Genomic DNA, 21,955 nt, shown 5'->3' with positions numbered 1-21,955 from the left:
GGGGAGGAGATTGGCATCTCTCTATAGCTATCATGAGACAAATCTCTACTAAAGTTATACGGTTAGAATTAAACCAAAGGGGCCTTGAATAGCTACTTATTTGCATGTTTACAATGAGAAGGGAGGAAAACATATAGATATATAGAAATACGATATTAAATCTTATTCTCTTAATTTTTATGTCAGAGATTTAAAAAAAAATAAAGTGTGGAAAGCAAGAGAGATGATGAAGCCAAGATTTATTAATAACTTACTGACATTAATGTTCTTACCAGTTTTTACTTTTAAGTGCTCATAGTCAAAAATGGCAACCCCAGTGGTTTCACTCCCAGTTCCAGCTGTAGTTGGGACTAGAAAAAGAGAATATCGATATCAGAATGCATCTCAACAAGGGCTTATGGAAATATTTAATCCGGCCTCAGAAAACAAGGAACAAAATGACATAGTAGTAGGTCAGCTCTCCTGACCTCATTCATTCATTCATGTTAACAAAGTCTGTATTAGCTAGTGGAGGTGCATTATGGGAAATTCTGGAGTCTTTCACACCAGTGCACCAACAGCCACAGCTGTGCGTTCACTTGCAAGCTGCTCAGCATCCCTTGTAAGAAAACTCAAATTTAGGTTCTCTGAAAGGCTTCTCCTCTGGCAACAAGCATGGCAATGTTCTGCCTTTGCTATGCTTCATGGTTCTGGACATCCTGTCAAGGTTTTAAACTTTGCTAATCACCCCTCTGTGTGATGCTGACACAGTTTTCACCAGGGGGTGCCATTTGCCAGACATCAATTATCCTCCTTCCTGCTGATACCTAATTCATGTCAAAACACTTCATTTGTCATCAACTGAATCCCACCACACATCACATCACAATGATCCTTCACAATGGGCAATGGGCTGGGGGTGGAAGTAGGAAGGACTGCTTTTAAGTGTAGATGTAAACAATTCAGCTTAAAAAAATACTACAATATTGATAAGCTTCCCATAAAAATAGGAAGGGAAGAATGGCATAAAGATGATAAAGTATGATGTGACTGGGGAGAAACCATTGTCATTCGCATTTGCATGTCCGTGAAGAAATGGTAGGGAATGGAGCAGATGTAATTCACAGCCGCTCCCATAATGTGGCTGATGCTATCCACATGTCACTGGGGATGGACAAAGCACTGGCACAGCTGAATGGTAGATCATATGGGAGAAAGGGTCAGGCCAGCACTCGAAGAAACAATGAATGGTACCCTTCAACACGTCAACAGCCAGTAAGATGGAAAAAGACAGAGAAAGATTTACAGCCAATAGGAATACAATATTCTGTGTCCAAAAGTATAAAGTTATTTGGTAGTGGGGCAGGGTATTGGGTAAAGAATTATTCTTCCCACATGGTTACTACTTCATGATTTAAATTTAGGGAATTTTCCATTCATAAGTTTTCCTCATTTGTGGAATAATACAGATCATAGAAATGGATTCTAATATTTAATAATACCCACTTGTTTTCATCTCTAAGCTGTCAAAATCCCAAAGTGACGTCAAAACAAGGTATCATCCTCATGAGCTGTCTTTTATGAAGTTGGCATTCTTAAATTGTTGGATTAAAAAATGCCCTTCTCCCTCCCCCAATGCATCGAAGGTGAGGAGGTTAAGCAAAAGTGCACTTTACCTGCAATCAGTGGCTTTAGAGTCACAGTGACAGGTTTTCCTTTTCCAATGGGAGCATTGACATAATCTAAGAAATCACCATCAGGGTTGGAGGCATACAGGTTGGCAGCTTTACAAGTGTCTATGGCAGAGCCACCACCCACAGCAACATAGGCATCAAATGCTTCTCTTTTGGCAAATTCAATAGCTTCCATGAAGCTTGGAAGAGAAAAAAGAATCTTGTCATCTTTCATCAGAAATCGACGTCCATATTATTAAATATGTCTGTTCAATGACAAGTATTTGTTAAATGCTTGCTATGTTTTGAGCACTGTGCTAGGTGCGGAGGATATAATGACCAAAATAAAAGAACGCTGGACTTGGAATCAGGAAGACCTGAGTTCAAATCCCACCTTGGACACTTACTAGCTCTGGGCAAATCACTTAAACTTTCTGTGCCTTTGATCCTCATCTATAAAATAAAAAAGGATTGAGCTAAGTGGTCTCAGAAGTCCCTTTCAGCTCTAAACCTGCAATCCTATGGACATGCACACAGAAAATATATGAGTTTACAGAAAACAAAAACAGTGATAAGAGGATGGGTACCACTAACATAAGGACCATGCAAATATTAAGTAATAAGAGTGTTTATCATTTGAAGGAGCTAAAATCCTCCCCAGATTTCACCTCCCCTCCCAGAATACCTTTTATCGGTTGGTTCCACCCTGACTTTATCGTAAACTTTAAAGTTTATGCCATTCTTTGTTAAGGAATTCATGACTGCTTCTACTGGTGGCAGCTGGGAAAGGTTCTTATCTGTCATCAGGCAAACATTTTTAGCACCCATATTTTGAAGGTCCTATAACACACAAAAAAATAGTAATTCTGAAGTGATAACTGGATTTGTTAGAATCACGGCTCTCTTGACAGATAAATTTGAACAATTCAATTCCTAAGACACTATTTTTCCTAGTACTCAATTATCACTTATTATTATTTTCAATGGATGCCTACAAAATAAAATGTAGACTCTTAAATACTTACCATGCCCACCTCTTTTGTTACTCCTGCCCCATATCTAATATTTGAAACTGCCATCTGTAAGAAAAAAGTTAAGTTGTAAAAATGTGATATATGTATAAATGTTTATGATGATGATGATGATGATAAAAACTTAACGTAAAAGCTTTAACATAAAGTTCTCATCTGCCATCCTCTCTTCCCTCACAATATTACTACTATAATAGGCTATTAAAAGGATGGTGTCAATATGGAAATGTTTTATATGATTGCACATGTATAACCTATATGTAATTGCTTACCATCTTCGGAGTGGCAAGAGGAGGGAGAAATAGAATTTAGAACTCAAAACTTAAAAAAGAATTCCCAATGTTAAAAAATTACTTTAACATGTACTTGGGAGAAAAATATATATATTTTATATATATTATAATTATAAAATCACAATATAATATAATTATAAAATTATATATTATATATACATATACAATAACAATAATAATTTAAAAAGAATAGCATCACACTGCCTTGAACTTTTTCCAGTCCACCCTTCACATAATTCTAAAATAAAGTTCCTAAAGTACAGCTCTGATTATATTACACATGCTCTGCTCAAAAATCTTTATGGGCTCCCTATTTCCTATAGCATAAAATGCAAACTTCTTGGTATAGAATTTAAGATCATTCACAATCTAGTTCCAACTGACTTTTTCCACCTTATTTCCTATGTCTCCCTGTCATGTACCCTATATTTTAGCTGATGAACTAGACATTTTGTCTCATTTCTGTCCCCTATTGCCTAGAATGCATTTCATCTCTGCCTTTTTATCTATCTATATCTATCTATCTATCTATCTATCTATCTATCTATCTATCTATCTATCTATCTATCTATCTATCTATATCTATCTATCTATCTATCTATCTATCCATCTACTTATTTATTTGTCTGCTTATTTATTTACTTATTTATTCATTCATCCATTTATTTATCTATCCATCCATCTATCCATTTATTTATTTATCTGAACTCTTTATTCCTTTAATGTTTTTGAGTTCAAGTATGTCTTTCACGGAGCCTCTGATCTGCTTCCCTCCTCCAAGTAAACATGTCCTCCCCCATCAGATTTTCCTAGTGTCCTTTTACTGGGTCATTCTTCACTTCCATCACACTCTTTTACTTATCTGTGTACATGTTATTTTCTCTAGTAGGACACGAGCTCGTATGAGGGTAGAAACAGCATATCTTTTTGGTGAGACAATCAGGGTTAAGTGACTAGCCCAGGGTCACACAACTAATACGTATCAAGCATCTGAAGCTAGATTTGATCTTCTGGGCCACCTAGCAGCCCCAATATCACTTTTCACACTTGTACTTCCTATACTTAGCACTGGGACTTTGAACATAGTATGCCCTTGTTGAACTGGACTGAACCTAAGACATATTTAGTCTCCACTGTCCAACTGTATGTTGCCAACTGTATGTTGGCTTAACTTTCCCTCCAAGTCAGCAGCAAACTGTTCATATTCAGAGAAGAGCTCTAATTTGTTGACAGTAATTCTTCTGGTAGTACTTTGCCTTGGGGGTGGCTCTTTTGATGAATGTGAATATTTATCTTGGAAAGAATAACTCTACGATCACTCCAGCACTCTGCACCACTCATTGCTTTTGTGAGTCTCACATCTTGTCTGTCTCTTCTTACAATCACATAGTCTAGTAGATGCCAATGTTTGGGGCTAGGGTGCATCCATGAAGTTTTATTGCATTCATGTAAATGGAAAACAGTGCTGGTAATGAGAAGGTCATGAGATGCACAAGTCTTCAGTAGTAAGTGACCATTGCTGCTGCTGTTTCCAACTCCATTCCTCCTAGGACTCTCTGCCAAATCTGGTAGTCTGAGCCTACTCTAGCATTAACATCACCCAGAATTATAAGCTTGTCCTCTTTTGGCACATTGATGATATGGGGCTCTAGGTCTTCATAAAATTTTTCTTTGACTTCAACAGGGTTAGAGTTAGGGTTAGGGCGCATTTAGTCTACATACAGCATTAGCTGACTATCTATAGAACTGGAATTTTTATCACATCTGTATGATGATAGAACAGAAGGCTTCTAGGCATTTGTTATCTATTACACAGAGCTTCAAGATTTGCAAAGTGCTTTATATGTTATTTCATTTGGTTTTCATAATAATACTGTGAGCTAGGTCCTATTGTTATCCCAGTTTTTTCAGAAGAAGAAACTGAGGCAGAGAGAAGTTTGGGTGACTTTCCCAAGGTCATTCAGCTAGTATCTGAGGCAAAATTTGAACACAGGTCTTCCTGACTATAGGTCCTGACACCTTGCTGCCTCACAAGAGATATACCCTGAATGTAATTTGTGCTAGAAAGGGTTCTTACGATTATAATGAGTTTATATCAGTTTAATTATTAGCTTTAAAATATAAATATTTGATGATTATGGTAACTACAGCCTTAAAAAATCACTAACTAGCTAGGTTACACAGTGGAAAGACTGCCTGGCATTGGGAAGACCTGAGTTCACATCTGACCTCAGACATTTACTGTGTGATTCTGAGCAAGTCACTTAACTTCTGTGTGCCTCAGTTTTCTGATCTATAAAATGGGGATTATCATAGCATCTGCCTTCCAGGGTTGCTGCAAAGATCAAATGAGATAACAATTTTAAAGTGCTTATTTAGCACAGTGTAAGTGCTACAAGGATTTTATTGTTATTATTATTTTTATAGAAGTGATCTTGGTCTCAGTAGTGACCTTGCATATCAAATCTGTGAAGGCAAACTTAGCTATGGAGAGGTTCATTTACCAGGTTGGCAGTAGGGTGATCATGATTTCTTTGTTTTGCTGCAGCCATCACAAATATGATCTACTAAATTATGGGGAGCTTGCTAGTTCTGTCACAACAATGACTTTACAAACACACCTGAACTATTGAAGCAAACTTTAAAAAGGCACCAGATAAACTAAGTATTGTTTTCTCTGATCATTTACAAGAAATATTAAGTTGTTTTCTACCTCAAATGCATACTCTGTTGTTTTCTCAGAGGCAGGAAGCCCAGGAGCTGGAAGAGAAGTTGAATGATGAAATCAGTGTCAAAATGAGCCTCAAAAAACAAAATATCATTACTCAAAATTGACTCAAGTTTCCAAACAGTGAACATTTAAGTTTGCCCTTTTGTGAAACCCTCTTTTTTTTAAAAAAAAAAAAAAGAAAAAGAAAGAAAATGTGTCAGATTTCACTGTTGCAATTCTAATTAAATTTAGAATATTTTTGTTTAAGTTAACGTATAGTCCTAGACTGATGTTGTTGGAGGTATGGCTCTAATGCCAACATTCTCTTAGTTCAAGTTCCTTCTGGGGATGAAAGGAAGTACTCTTAAGTCATTGAATATTTGGAAAAAGGAGATTTACCTTGCCCTAACACAGCAAAGACACAAGGATACAGTGACACTTTGCTTCCTTCTTTGGATAAGGCCCAACCCCCTCTCCATATGGAAATACACTAGTAGGTAGGTCAGTGTGCTCTTAGGCACCAGTCCCACATGGCTGGGACTTTTGAAGCCCTTAGATGATCGGGAAGCTGGAGTAGTCATATCCCAAAGAAACTTGTGTCTTCTTTTAGATAAAGCCTCCCCATGGTGTGGGTGGGAGGAAAGAAGCTGTGTCTAAGGAGATGCCTATCACAGATGCTTATTTTGAAAATGAATAGAATGATTTAAAATCTTCTTCACCGAATACATTATTAACTATGTAAGTTAAAAGTATATCAAATGTCTGTAGCCTAGGTAAAATTAATTGATACGTCCAGCCCAAGTAGTGATTAAGCAGATAACTTGTACAAATGTTATAGCTCAGATTAACATAGGGCTAACATCTTTAGTTGTTGGGGGGAGGACTCACTATTAAACTTCTTGGAAAACTGGAGAAATGGTAGAAATTAGATAGAAATTACACCTCAAACTGTATGCCAAAATAAACTCCAAATGATTACATTATTTAGACGTAAAATGTAACATCATAAACAAATTAGAGGAACAAGGGAAAAAATATGTTTCAGCTCTATTGATAGGGTAAGAGTCTGTGACCAAATGGAGACAGAAGATCTCCCAAAATAAAATGGACAATACTGATTATATAAAATTTAAAAGTTTCTGCACAAACAAAACCAATACAGCCATTAGAAGGGAAGCACATAAATAGGGAAAAACATTTTTGTAGCAAGTTTCTCTGATAAGATCTAATTTATTATTTTTAATGACTTTAATAATAGTTATCATTTATATGGTACCTTAAGGTTTGCAAAGCACTTTGCAAATTCCATCTCACTTTATCTTCTGACAACTCTGGAATATAGGTACTATTATTATTACCATTTTACAAATGAAGAAATCATGGCAGAGTTTAAGTTAAGTCATATAGCTTTTAAGTGTCAGACGCAGGATTGAACTCAGGTCTCCTTGACTCCTGATCTAGAACTCTATCCACTGTATTACCTTTCCATTTGTGAGAGACAGTAGAGTTAAGTTTCTACAGAGCTGCTAAGTTGAAGAAGTCACTTAAAAAAAAAATAAGTTAGATAAAGAGGTCTAGCAGATTGCATGTGGGCTCATCCAATCAGAAGACAGTCAGTGGTCTTCAGAAAACTGCAGAATCAGAATAGGGGTCGATCCATCCTGAACTGGTTGGGGAATATGACCAGGAATAACGAGGAGAAATCTTTTCTTCTTTGCTCTTGCTTAATAAGGTCCTTGCATATTAACTTCTCCTCCCAGCGGGGAGAAATAGCCCAAAATTAGGCACAATTCATATGTTAGAGAAAGGGAGGAAACATATTAAGGAGGTATGTAATGGGCATGTAAAGAAGGTTGTGACCTAAAGGGGAACAGACCAATCTGTCCTCTGATGCGAGGATTTGTTCTGAATTAACAGTATAAAACCAATTTTACTTCTGTATTAGACATTTCCTCCTCCTGAAAAGGAGTGGAGTTCACTTTGGCCAAAGTATTCAATTCCTCTGAGCTCTGCTGTAATAAATTTTCCTTGATACCTTTTAGTGTCAATCGTGTATACACAATCAGTGTATAAGTTTAAGAGTCAGCCCCCTCCAGTTCACAAATGGTGAAAGGATATGAACAGGTGGTTTTCAAAGGAAAACAATTCAAGCTATAGTTGTGACTCTCTAAGCTCCAAATTACCCAGCAGGTGCCAATCTGCATTGATTGAGGATGTTTCCTCATTAGAAATTTATTGACTCAATGAAATCCCAGGTCTTGTTTTTTGTCCTTGGTTTTTAAAGAGGACCATGACATCTAGAAGATGATGTCATGACTTGCAAGTGAATTGGATTAAAGTGAGGAGGGCTGTGCAAGGTCACCAGCCTCATTTTCTCCTCCAGAGCCAGCTGGGTCCAATGGCAAGATATTTGTCAGGATAACTGCAGATGGCCCCAGCTTTATAGCTTTTTAAACTGTTTCCCCTCCTTTTTTTTGTGGAGGAAATTCTAGATCTGTAATTTCTTCAGGAGGAAGACTCAATTGATGCACAATTTTTCTATAACTTACCGCCTTAAAAAACCATCTGAGTTACTGAAAGGTTGTGACTTACTTATGGTTATATACTGTAGTATTGTATATGTCAGAGGCTGACTTTGAACCCAGGTCCCAGATTTTCCTGATGCTAATACTGGTCTTCTAGCCAAAACACCATGCTTCCTCTATTATATATTTTCCCTTAAAAAAATTAGGGCACCACAGAAGCTGAATCCTTGATGTCTCTCTAAGAGTTGATTCAATATTTTGAAGTGGGAATCAAGTGATTCTTTGTTAATTCTTACATAGAAGAAAATGATTATGAAAAAGGAAAGACCTCTATGCTTTCCAGGAGGCTCTAATGATTGAGTCATTCCTCAGCCTGACAGATGAGTTAAAATCTGGAATCTGAATCAATGAATCAAGCTATGATAATAAGCCCTAAATGCTTTGGGGTTAAGCTTGAAAAGCTGAGCCAACAGACCAATATGGAAATGCACTATTATGTCTTCCTCTTTGTTCCCCTCCTTTACAAACTTCTCTGTTGTTTTCAGCTGTGGGTTTCATGCTGTTAGGCGCCTTCCTTACCACCCCTTGTCAGGTTGCTTGGGTTTGACCTTTCTTTCTAGGGTCTAAATCAGTTTTTGTACTACTAATTAATATGACATTCGATGGACATGCTGATGTTACAACGGGTGTCCTGCTGGTCTGTTGGACAATAGACATTGTGAGGACAATGGACTTTGTAAAGGTTTAAGACTTTGTGGGAACAGGAGACTGTTAGTTTATTTTAGAAATTTGGAGAAATGTGGTGTTATTTTAAACACACACACACATATATATATATACACACATATACCCCAAAATATCATTTATTAAAAAAAGACCAAACTAGTGTCTTTTCCTTAGAGAAGCCACTCTTATCTTTGGCTTCCTTTTCTAACTTCTATTGGAAGAAAATTTCATCTTGAATAAAGCACCTTTTTGATGAATTCAGATTGAAGTTCAAATTCTATCTGAGCCACCATTTTCAGACCTGTCAAATCACGTACAGTCCTGTGTATGTCACTTCTATCAAGGGTAAAATACTGTAAAAGTATATACTTCTTATCTATCCTTAACCAACATTATATATCAAACTACAACTACATGCTAATGTAATTCAGTTGTGTACAACTGTGACCATTAGGTCATTAAACAGGTAATTTAACCTTTTATATTCACAGAACCTCTGTCTCCCTCTTAAAGTTATGTTTATTTTCTTGCTTTGTTCTTTGTCCTAATTTATAGCAAACTTGGTTTGCAGAGATTAAAATTGTAGCTATTTAAAAAATAAAATACATTACCTTGGGAATAAGTGTGAGAATGAGTTGGACACTGGCACCTAAGGAAAAAGAAAAGAAGAAAGAATTATTTAAGGAAAACTTACAAAGTCAGAAGTTAAGATACTTGGTGTAACTGTTCTATTATATTCCATTGCCCAAATTCTATAAAATGCAAGATGGGTAATGAGTGGCTATTAGCCATTATAGCATAAATATATATAGGGATCACTGTGGATAGCAAGTGGATAATCTGTATAGCTACAGATGGACAGGGGCTAGACCATTTATTCATTCATTCATCATTCATATTCATTTAATAAGTATTTACTGTGTAACTACTATTCTGGAGACAACAGTACCTAATATAATAGGTATTCAGTAAATATTTTTATAATCTATAGTGAGGATCCAACTGATAAATTCCTATCCCTTCTACAGTGAAAGGCTGGAGCCTTGAGTTCAAATCCCATCTCCAACGATGACCATTTACTATCCTATGGCTTTAGTTTCCCCATCTGTAAAATGGCAGACTTGGACTAGAGGACCTCTGAGGTCCCTTCCAGTTCTAAGTCAATGATATATATTATTGTCCTTTTCAAGGTTAACCCCTTTATCTATGAGCTCTGTCTTATTCCCTCCCACATCCTCTAGCAATTCATTTCTTAAATCTTTCCCACCCTCTTGAATCTTCAATCTTTGTTTCTTATGAACTCTTTTCCCTTATGCCTTTAAATCAGAACAGAACTTCCTTACTAAAAACAAAAATATTCCTCCTTCAAGTGACTGTCCCTTTTGTTTCCTTCCTTTGATCTCCAGATTTTTGTAAAATGTGATCTGCCTCTTCTTCATTTATTTATTTTTCCCACTTAATAGTATTTTATTTTTTCCAGTTACATGTAAGGATAGTTTTCAACATTCACTTTTGTAAGATTTTGACTTCCAAATTTTTTTCTCTTTCCCTCTCTTCTACCCTCTCCAAGACTGGAAGCAATCTAATATAGGCTATATGTGTATGATCATATTAAAAATATTTCCACAAGTGGTCTACCTCTTCTTCCATTTCCTCACCACCTCTTTACCTCCTGAAAGTCACCCAGCCTGACTTCGGCCCCCATCACCCTGGTGGTATCTCATCAACCTTCTGAAACTACCCTCTTGATAGTGACTAAGTTAATATATCAAGTGACTTTTTATTCATTCACCATTCTCCATTCTTCTACAGTTAACACATTTGCATCCTCCCTCCCTTTGGTAACAGTTCTCTCTTAGCTTCCAGAACTCTGTACTATCCTGGTTTTTCTTCTATTTCTCTACTTTTTGCATCCTCTTCCTGCTATTTCAATAGCAAGGGTTCATCTTACATAGCATTTTAAGGTTGATAGAGTGCTTTTGATGATCTCAGAGGCCAATTCTTATTCTTCTGGGCAATCACTAGAGTATCTGCTGCAGGGACTTGCACTTGCTATATTGTTGAGTGGTTCAGATAATCAGAATTTGGAGAGAAGGAATGAATCATGAATGTTCACTGAATGGCAATATATTTTTATAATAAATCACGACTGCCACCTAGTGTTTTGAATGGTGAAACATCAATTGATTTTATTCAGTGAAGTAAACATACTGGAACTCTGAGGGAACAAAAGTAAAGATCCCGCAGGACTCTTGGTTTTCATGACATCGCCCACTTGAGTGCTCTTGAATTTCCACCAGAAGAAAGACAAAGACCAAATCCAAACTCATCACTTTCAAGCCTGGATGTGTTTCCCCATTATTTACATCGTTAGGATCCATCCTAGTCCTAGGATGATGAGGTACCTCACAGGGCCACCTGGTCTTGTCTTGTCATTTTATAGATGAAGAACTCAAGTCCCAGGGACAATAAGTGATCTGTCTGAGGTCACATGAGCTCTTCCAACAAGAGCCAGTACTCTTTCCACTGTGCCAGGCTGCTATGTTTAGATTTTCTTTCCATCTTATTTCCACTTATGCCTTTCTGTCATGGGGCTTGCCTCAACTAAATACTTCTTTTTTTTTTTACCTTCCTGACTATTTCTACTTGTATTCCTTCACTGCTTTCCCCCCTACCCCCCATCTTTTCCATGTTTCAAATTGTTGTTAATCCTTCATTTTCTAAAAGGAACAATGTTTCAACTAAAGAAAGGATGAACAGGTGGTGAGAACGTCCTTTATAGGATGGACTGAAATGGTTTCCCTAATTTTTTAATAGGTTACTATTGTTCAATAGTGTCTGACTCTTTGCCACCTCATGGACCACAGAACACCAGGCCCCTTCTACTATCTCTTAAAGTCCCTCCAGGCTCATGTTGATTGCTTCCATCTATCCATCTTTTCCTCTGCCATTCCCTTTTCCTTCTGCTTTCGATCTTTCCCAACATCAGGGGATTTTCCAGTGAGTCCTGTCTTCTCATTATGTAACCAAAGTATTTAAGCTTCAGCTTTAGCATTTGACCTTCCAGTGAATAGTCTGAGTTAATTTCTTTAAACATTGACTGATTTGATCTTCTTGCTGTTCAAGGTACTCTCAAAAGTCTTCTCCAGTAACACAATTCAAAATCGTTGATTCTGTGGTACTTAGCTTTCCTTAAAGTCCAACTCTCACAGCTGTACATTGATAGTGGAAAAATCATAGCTTTGACTATACTTTACATTCCAGGTTCTTGGTAGATTGGATCTATAGTTAAAACACTCAATTTATTTCTCAAATTCTAAGCATTAGTAACAAGTATAGGGACTGGATCTGAGATTTCATTGGCCCAGAGAACTTCCAGGTGAGGAAACTCTCTCTAACAATGAAGACTGGCACCTTCTCTGTGACTATAGTCTTAGAAAATGGCCTAGAACATTGAGAAGTTTAGTGACTTGCTCAGCCTATATATAGCAGGGCAATACTTGAACCCAGGTCTTTGTGACTCTGAGGTCAGCTCTCTACTATGTGATGCTGCCTGTCAATAAGTAAATAGGTGCTGAAATAGCCAAATGACATATTAACAACAAATATGAAGGAGAAATGTGGGCATAAACATGGATATCACATACATGATGGGAAACACATACCTATCAGGAGTAAAAAATGGAATTTTGCATTTTAAAATGATATGATGATACTTCCCTCCCTTCTCCCTATTACCTGACAACCTCAGAACTATTAGCCAGAAAGGACGTTAGAGGTCATCTCATCTAAGGCATTCATTCGGGAGATGATAAAACTGAAGCCCACAAAGATAAGTGATTTTTGGCTAGTATTCACACTAGCCAAATTACTTGAGTCAGGCTGTTGACATTTGCCTTTGTATTTGTCATTATTATTTAGGGGTTGAGAGATATAGTCCTTGAGGTTGTATGGGTTGTATAATATTCAGGGAATTCCTTCTTTCATTTGTTAAGCACTTAGTGTGTGCCTGCCAAAAAAAACCAAAACAAAACAAACAAAATGGGGCAGTAGGGTTAAACAAAGAGCAAATAAACACCCCCCCCCCCCCACATCCCTGCCTTCAGGGATCTTACCTTCTATTGAAAGAAGGTATACAGATAAATTTAAAAAAACAACAAAGTAATTTCAGGTGGAAAAAAGGTATTAGCAATGGGAAGGGAAATCACTGGGCAAGTCCTTTTACCTCTCATTACCTCAGTTTCTTCAGCTGCAAAACAGAGATAAGTCCTTGCACTATGTACCTCACAGGAATCCACCTTTTTTCCATTCATTTTTTGGAGAAGGTTTAGATTATGCTGAACCAAGTATTATTAATAAAATAATCTGTCTCAGGAACCCTCCCCCCCAAATCTTGAAGTGTTATAAAAATTTGAGTTATTACTACTATATTCAAACACATAAATGGATCTCTGTTATCTGTGTGGTTATCGATCCCTCCAAAGATGCAGATTGAAACTCATCAGCATCTCTTTATGCTGTTCCATTTTTCTCCCTGTCCTCCCGTAAGTTCAACATTCCACCTGCTGGTGGGATGCTCCTAAATTTTGGCTGTCTCTGTTCTCAATCCATTATTGTTACAAAAGAGGAAAGTGAGGCCTAGAGTGGGTAAGTGACTAAGAATTGTGGAATATTAAAGCTGGAAGGGAAAAGGCCTTAGAGATCATCTGGTCCAACCTTAGTTTCCTGAAGCCCAGAAAGGTTAAATTCTTTCAAGTCACGGAATATTAGAGCTTTAACGGTCTAGACTAGAGGCCAATCCCCATGAGGACACGGAGGGGAGGGAATGCAGCTTTATTCCTCCTTTCCTCACGCTACCTCCTCCCCAATCCCCACAAAAACACAGAAGTCCCGCCCTTTGACAATGAACTCTAAACCAGCGTTCAGCCTTACGCCTGCCCAGCTGGGACTCTGGGGAAGGCTGAGCCCAGCACCCCAGTGTGAGGACCAGCGGGAAGCGGGCGGGCTCCGCCGGGGCATGCACGAGGGCTAGGCTCCGGGGCCAGCCCAGCTCGGATTCCTAGGGCTTCCCGGGGGCCGCTTAGCTGGCTGGCTGGTGGCCCGTCCCCACCCAGGGCTCTCCCTGGGCTCGCTCCGGATCCCCGGGGCCTGCCCCCAAACTGGGCCCGCGAAGGGGGCTATGCACTCACGCCGCGCGCTGCAGCTGCCTCAGCAGGTGAGCGACCCTGTCCCTGCCCGCTGCGGCCATGGCTGCCCCGCAGAGCTCAGGCTGGGGACAGACACACAGACCCACGACAGGCGCTGCCTCAGTGCCGCCCGCTCCGGGGCGGAGCCAGCCTGGCCGCGCCCACCGGGCGGTTTGCCCTTTGCCTCTGCTCCCGGGACAAGTGAGCTGGCTAGGCACCTGCCCCTTGTGGGACGAGAAACGTCCTTCCTATTCGCTTCCCCCCTCCCCTGCTGGTCACCAGCGGAGCCACTTTTTTTGTGATCCTGCTTCAGGTTCAAGGGGGAAAGTCCCTGCCTCCAGCTCTTGATTTGTTGCCACCACTGACCGCCCCAGTCCCCCGCCCACTGCTCACTCCATCTTGGGGCAGACCAGGAGCAAATCCAGAGGGCCGGTTCGCTGTCCTAACTTGGGATGAAGTATTGAAAGAAGACACTTCAGACTGCATGAAGCACCTAACGCATGGGTGCAAACTAAACCCCCTTTCCTCCAAACACTTTTGAGTTAAAAAAGAGGGGGGGGGGGGGAATCTTAGTTCAGCAGTGGGCGTTGCTAGGGGAAGGGAGGAAAGGGGCTAGGCTCCCAGCCTTCTCTCTAGTCTCTGGACTTGTTTTTCCCTCTGTAAAATGAGAGGGTTGGTTTCGATGATCTGTTTCTGAGACCCCTTCCCTTACAGATATACTGTTCTATGATTATAGGTCACTGAACCCTTTCTGGGACTCAGTTTCCTCTGCTGTAAAAAAGGGGGGGAGGGAAGAAAGGAGGGGCACAGAAAAAGCTCTTTCCTTTCAATCTATATTCCAGTACCAGGACCTGTGTTAGACCCTGAGGATACAATAAGCAGAAGCCTTACAGAGCTTATATTCTACCACAGGGAAACAATACATACAAAGATAAGCATGTAACTAATACATACCAAAAATACAAAGTAATTTTAGGTGGGGTCTAAAGTCCCCCGTCTACAAGAAACTTTTCTTTAATTTAGTGTCTTTCCTCAGATTATTTCTATTTTTCCCCGGATATACTTCTAGTTTGTACATTGCTGCTTGCACACTGTCACTCCTGATTGTGCGCTCCTTGAGAGCAGAGGGAAGGGCTTGTTTTTTGTATCCCCAGCTCTTAGTACAGTGCCTGGCACATGCAATAGAATCTTTGTCCTTCATTCTCAAAGAGGATCCAAATGACATCACTATGCTGGAATCAAGGTACAGTGTGTCCGACTGTGGCTGATCAGACCAATAAGAGCTTGAAAGGCTCTGGCACAGAGCACAGACCACAGGTGTGGCAGAAATTGCTTGCCACATAGCAGGCAATTAACAAAATGTTTGTTGACTGGCAGGGAAGGGGGAGATGCACCAATAACTAGGAGAATAAGGAAAGGTCTCTTGAGGGCCCCTGAGCATGATTTGAAGGGATCTAGGGATTCTATGAGGCAGAAGTGATCAAGGAAAATAAATGGAGGGTGTGTTTGTCCTTCATTGCAGAAGACCATGCCAGCAGAGAAATGATGGCATGACTTGCACTTGACTTTGAGTGACGGAGGGCTGTGCAGGTCACAGCCTCACTTCTCCTCCAGAGCCATCTGAATCCAGTGACCAGATATTCATCAGGATGACTGGAGATGACCCAGGAGGAGGCAGTGGGGGTTAAGTGACTTGCCCAAGGTCACACAGCTAGTGAGTGGCAAGAGTCTGAGGTAAGATTTGAACTCAGGTCCTCCTGACTCCTGCACTGGTTCTCTATCCACTGTACCAATCTAGCTGCCCCAAACGGTGGGTAACAACCACCTGTACAAAGGTAAAGAGGTGGGAGACAAGATGTTATATGTACAGGAAACACCAAGTGGACTAATCTGGGTGGAAAGTAGGATATGTGAGGAAGAATACTTGATGAGAAGTCTAGAAAGATAAAATGGAGTCCTATCATGTTGTTGTTCAGTCATTCCAGTTGTGTCCAATTTTTCATGACACTATTTGGCGTTTTCTCAGAAAAGATACTGGAGTGATTTGCCATTTTCTTCTCCAGCTCATTTTACAGAGGAGGAAACCAAGGCAAACAGGGTTAAGTGACTTGCCCAGGTCACACAGCTGGCAAGTGTCTGAGGCCAGATTTGAACTCAGATTCTCTTGACTTCAATCCTGGCACCCTATCCACAACACCATCTACTTGCCTCAAAGCAATATTATGGATTTTAAATGCCAGGTTGAGGAATATGTATTTTGTGTTAAAGGCTATCTGAAGCCATCAAAACTTCTTAAGCAAGAAAGTGTCACTTTCAGACTGTTGCTAGCAGTATATTCTACAAAGTAGGCTCTTAATATTTTAAAATTAATTCTTACTTTCCTCTCTGCTTTTAATTTTTCCATTTTAACAAAAATTTCTTCTGAAATCTTATTATTGATTAATGTTGGCATGGAGGTTGAGACTGCAAAACAGTTTAGTATAATGGAGGAAATAGTCTGGGGAAAGTGCTTTGCAAAGCTCAAAATGCTACAAAAATTTGAGTCATTATTGTCCTATTAAAAGCAAATTAACCTGTGAGGTTAATGTTGGATGTAAGTTGGATGCGGATAGAAACCCATCCACATCTATTCATCCTACACTTCCCTGGCTTCTTTAGGCTATGTCCCATGAAGGTGAACTTCAGCAGGTACTACAGGACCAGAAAAGCTTTGTACAGCCCAACTGAGGGTGCTTTTCTGTTTACTAGAAGACCTAAGGGTGAAGAAACTTATCAATAGAATTAGTCAACAAATGGCAAATTTTTGGGGTCATAGCAACTCATGAAGAACACCTATCAACAAATAGAGCACTTATTTGTGTTGGTGGAGGAAGTAAAAATGAAATTCAGTTTCTTCCCCCAATGTAACAAAAACGCAGTTTTTCGTTTAGTTTTCAGCCAATAGCTGACATTTCTATAGTGCTTAATACTGGATCCTCATAGCAGCCTTATAGTGATGTAGGGATTATTTCTACTTTGCAGATGGAAAAAAAAATATAGAGAGAAATTCAGTGACTTTTCCATGGTCATACACAGCTTGTGTCAGACAGTAACTACAATCAGTTATTTGTTAGTTCCAGACCCTATGCTCTTACAGCATTGCACCACATTGCTTGTAGGGAAATATATGAATTGAAAGCTGTCTGTTAGCTTTTTTGATTATTTTAATTACCCTTTCTCAATTGCTTGGTTATAGTGGGTTGTCTAAAACATGTTATTTCCAGGGTTAGGAGAAAGAAAATCTCTTAAAAGTCCTAGAAAGCTAACTACAAAGAGCCAGATGTCAAATGGTTGGCAAGCAGGCTGACTTGCCATTCTAGGGAACTTAATTTCCTAATTAGTTTCCGTAAGGGTTGAAGGCTTCCCAAGTTAAAATAAACCCTTGAAAGGCCTAGCATGTTGCCTTTCCCATAGCAGGCACTCATGTTCATTGATGACTTAAAACAGTGCAGTCTGCTGGAGAGTATTAGACTTGGAGCCACTTTTTAAGTTTAAATGCCATTGCTACCATTGGTTACTTATTTCCGTTGGTAATTTGGTTACTCACTTCCCTTTTCCAGCCCCATTTCATTTATAAGATGGTGGCAATGGTTTACACTAAATGATCTCTAGGGTCCCTTCCAATTAGGCAAATTTTACTTGACCAGAATGTAAATTCAGTTTAGCATTTGAATCTGCAGTCCTGGATTCAGTTAGAGGATGTGGGCACTGATACTTGTGACTTTGGATAAACTTTTTAACCTGAGTCTATTCTTTCATCCATAAACTGAGAGGTGGCCCTAATGATATCTAAGTTATATTTTAAGTACTATTGAATTTGGAATCTCCGAAACTTTACTGTGCAATCATGTAATTATTTGCTATTTTGGGGGGAGTGTGTGTGTGTGGTATCTACAGTTTTATCAGATTGCAGAGCTTCTGTTGAGGAAATTCCTTCTTCTGCTTGTGGGGTCTGCCTGCCTCAAGTGTTTACCCACTAAAGTGATTTTTCTAAAACAAAGGTCCAGTCATGTCAACTCCTCCGTCCTCCCAACTTAATAAACTCCAGTGGCTTCCTATTGCCTCCAGAAGCAAATATACAATGCTGTTTGGCATTTAAAGTCTTTCAGAACCTACTCTTCTCCCCCCCCCCCCCCTTTGCAGTCGTCTTCTACCCTACTCCCCAACACTGGTCTCCTGGCTGTTCTATGAACGAGATACTCCCTCTCTCTGGGCATTTTCTCTAACTGTCCCCCCCATTCCTGGAATGAGTTCCCTCTTCTGATCTGACTACTTAACTCCCTGGCTTCCTTCAAAGTCCCAACTAAAAATCCATCTTCTAAAGGAAATTTTCCCCAACACCTCATAGTTCTAGTGCTTTCCCTCTCTTATTTCCTGTATATAACTTGCTTTGTAAATCTGTTTATATTACCTCTCCCATTTGATTATAAGCTCCCTAAGGGCAGGAGACTCTTTTGCCTTTTTCTATTTCCAGTGCTTACTTAGCAGTGTCTGTCGCCTAGCAGGCACTTTATGTTTGTTGAAGTGATAATCTAGTTCTAATCCCTTGACCTTCCAGCTGAGGAAACTGAATCCCAGAGAGTAGATGTTACTTGTCTAAAGGATCTGGTCAGACTTTTCTGAATCCAAATCCACCTCTTTCCAACGTACTATGCTGCGTTCAATTCATTAATTGCCAGACAACGCAAATTTATTTTCAGCAATCTGGGACATTAAAAATATTCATATACTTTTACTATGGATTAATTTGAATTTTCATTTTAAAAAGTTAATAGGGGTTGACCCTAACTGACTAGAAAACATGAATCTGTCAGTTTTTAAAACAGCAATAGACAGCTCGGATGGAATATCAGTGCTTCTGATATAGTAAAAATAAGGCAGCCTTCATAAGTTAAGCATTTCTTTAGTGGACTTATGGGAAAATAAGGAGAATTACTGGTGAAAAAGCATGTGAGTTATGATCTATGTTGGTAAGAGCACTCGTACACCAGTGAGAGGGCAAATTCAAAATAAATTTTTATGGGACCAGCATAGAATTACTTCCTAATCCCTTATGAAATGGCTCCTGAAATTTTCATCTTTTTAATGCAGTTACCATATTCTGTTTTGTATTTCCATGAAGGCCTGATGTATGCTCCTGAAAAATTCCCTTCATTTTGGCATTGTCCTGCAACTAATACAAAATATGCTTAATATACGTTCAACTGAAAATTCACCATTTCCTCTATTTTGAACCAACAAAAGGATATGGGTTGCCTAAATATCCACTACTTAGGGATACCGTGCTAAATTATTACACAGTAGATTCTACCGTTTGGCTAACACAAGCCAAAATATTTGAGGCAATACAACAGGAGACTATGGGGGATGAGAAGAACCCCATGCCAGTTATCTTTACTCATACTTACTTGTATTCAGATCCCATCAGTTAGGATGAGTATTCAAATTAATGATTTTAAACAAGTTCCCTCTCCTAGGAGCTTTCAAGTTTAACATTTATGTGGTATGAATGTACAATTAAACGCTGTAAAACCAAAACGTACCTCATGTTTTTCCAGTTTTTAGGTATTTTCCCCAGACAACCAAAAGTTTTGCAGTATTTACTTTCCCTATCAACCTGGCAGTCTGGTGGCTGCAGGCTGCTGTTTTGGGGAGGTAAACCCAGAAAGCTACAGTCATATCTCTAAAGATAGAAGCTCCCAAATAAGAAACATTTTGGATACGAATGTAACATTTATTAATCTTGACAACTGGTTGCTTCGAAGCTTAATTCTGAACTCACAACATGAAACTTTTACTAATATGAACTCTATCCATACCTTCCTGAACAATTCCCCCCCCCCAAAGTTTTCAAAGTCTAGAAAACCATTTCAAGTCAAGCCTGAGTCGCAATTCCTTCGCAAAATATTCCATGATTACTCTGTCCCCCATTCATCTTTTTGAAAGTCCAAAGCAATTAAATTTTGGGCAACAAAGTTAGGTGCTTAACTATTTAACACCAGACTTCTCGAGGACAGGGGGCCATGTCTTTATTTCTGTATCCCACTGAGGCCTCCAACAAAAGAAGGCACTACCAATATTGTTCAGTGACTGAACACAAGTCAGAGAGGAAAATGCATCACTTCCTTCTCTTTCCTCCTTGACGGAGTCCTTTTTTGCCCCCCACGCCAGGTGGTCCCCCTTTTCGCTTGCCTCCTGGGCCAGGCGGTCCGCCTTTGCCCCTCCCCCCTGGACCTGGGGGTCGCCCTTTCCGCTTGCCCCGATGGCCCTTTCTGTTGCCCGCCTTGGCCATCTTCCTCTTCTTGGCAGCCTCTTCCCGGTCCTCCTCCCTCATCTGCTTGTTGGTCGCCCGGGTCACGTCCATCTTGGGCCTCTTGCTGTTCATGACCCTAATCAGCTCCAGCTGACTCTTCTTTTCCGCCGCGAAGTCTCCGATGTTGGGCTGGAACTGGCGCTTCTTGCCGGGGCCCTTGGGCGGCTTCTCCTTGGGCAGCCGCTCCTGGAAGCGCCCCACGGAGGCGGTGGAGACCTTGGCCACCTGCATGGCCTTGCTCAGCTCGTGCCGGCTCTGGTAGCCGGTGGGGTGCATCCCTCCCTGGCTGGGCAGCTGGACCTTGTGCGCCCGGGCGATGTTGCGCAGCCGGTTCAGCTCGTTCTTGGCCACGCGCTCCTTCTTGGCCTGCAGCCTCTTGGCGAACTGGTCCTCGTTGGGGTCGGCGCCGCCGGGCACCTCGATCAGCCACGCCTTGGTGTCGTCGCGGGCTCGCTGGTAGCCCCAGCGCCGCCGCCACTGCTTGCTCTCCTCGTCCCACACCAGGCTCGTCTTCTTTCGCGGCCGGATGCCCTTGAGCTGCGCGAACTGCTGCCAGCGGGTGAGCGGCCGCGGCTTGGGCAGCGGCTTCTCGCGGGGCAGCCGCAAGCTGGGCTCGGGCAGCTTGGCCACCACCGCCTCCTCCACGCGCTCCGCGGGCAGCTGCCACAGCTGGTTGATGAGCAGCTGCACGTTGTCCCGGGCCAGCCCCTGCAGCTGCGCCTCCAGGGCCGGCCCGCTCCGCTGCCGCAGGCCCGTCGGGGGGTTCCGGTCAGTGGCCAGCAGGTTGCCCAGGTCGAATTCGAGCTCCAGGTCCTTGTGCACAGTGATGAGCCGCAGCTTCTCCGCCTCGGCCCGCTCGGCCTTGGCCAGCACCTCTTCCACGCTGCGGGTCTCCATGGGGACCTGGGGCTCACAAAACCACTACCGCGCGGCTCGGACCATGTGCGGCTCCGAGTCCTCTCTTCCGGAAGTCAAAAGCTTCCTCTTCCGGTGCCACAGGAGGAATTCCGGGCCAACGCGCCGTGACACGACGGCAGGGGGCAGCGTTGCCGTACTGATTGGACAAGGCACTCGGAGACTTGAGTTGGGAGGGGCTGTGGAGGGGGCGGTGGCGTGTCGTTGTGGGACTACAAGTCCCAGCGGCCCAGCTAGAACTACGGATCCCAGAATGCGGTGCAGCTCGGCTCCCCACGTGTTAAGAGCTGGTGAGTAGCATTACAAACTGAGGTCCTGGAAACTCAGAGCCAGGATTTTTGTCTCCTCACCTCACCTCTTAGAAGTTAGAGATATGAAAAAGTTGCAAAATTTTTTTAAAAATGTAAATGAATAAATTTTAACCTGATTTTTTTACATGGAAAGCACCCTGCAAAAATGAGTTGGGGGATGGAGGTAAGGATTATTAAGGTCCTACTATGTGCCCGTCGTTGGTGCAAAGTGCTTTCCGATACTGGGTCATTTGATCCTTTCCCAACAGCCCTGG

At 41.0% G+C, this 21,955-nt stretch overlaps 2 protein-coding genes across 2 annotated transcripts in view; both read right to left on the bottom strand.

Moving 5' to 3' along the window:
• ADHFE1 (alcohol dehydrogenase iron containing 1) overlaps positions 1-14,277 on the bottom strand; it is a 35,546-nt gene extending 21,269 nt beyond the window's left edge. The window contains exons 1-7 of the mRNA XM_072604720.1: positions 14,127-14,277; positions 9,549-9,586; positions 5,690-5,736; positions 2,678-2,731; positions 2,338-2,492; positions 1,656-1,852; positions 273-350 (exon numbers count right to left, since the gene is read on the bottom strand). Of these exons, the coding sequence (XP_072460821.1) occupies positions 273-350; positions 1,656-1,852; positions 2,338-2,492; positions 2,678-2,731; positions 5,690-5,736; positions 9,549-9,586; positions 14,127-14,185 (628 nt within the window). The 5' untranslated portion in view covers positions 14,186-14,277. The remainder of the gene's footprint in view (positions 1-272; positions 351-1,655; positions 1,853-2,337; positions 2,493-2,677; positions 2,732-5,689; positions 5,737-9,548; positions 9,587-14,126) is intronic.
• A 5,598-nt stretch (positions 14,278-19,875) lies between these two features.
• On the bottom strand, positions 19,876-21,461 carry RRS1 (ribosome biogenesis regulator 1 homolog). Its single transcript, XM_072604721.1, has one exon. It carries the CDS (start codon positions 21,370-21,372, stop codon positions 20,281-20,283), a length of 1,092 nt encoding a protein of 363 aa, XP_072460822.1. The 5' UTR covers positions 21,373-21,461; the 3' UTR covers positions 19,876-20,280.
• Positions 21,462-21,955: the final 494 nt, after the last annotated feature.

Source organism: Notamacropus eugenii, chromosome 4 (genome assembly GCF_028372415.1).
Source record: "Notamacropus eugenii isolate mMacEug1 chromosome 4, mMacEug1.pri_v2, whole genome shotgun sequence".
Classification (NCBI taxonomy): domain Eukaryota; kingdom Metazoa; phylum Chordata; class Mammalia; order Diprotodontia; family Macropodidae; genus Notamacropus; species Notamacropus eugenii.
Note: the sequence above shows the minus strand (reverse complement) of the source record. Positions and strands in the feature narration are given on the sequence as shown.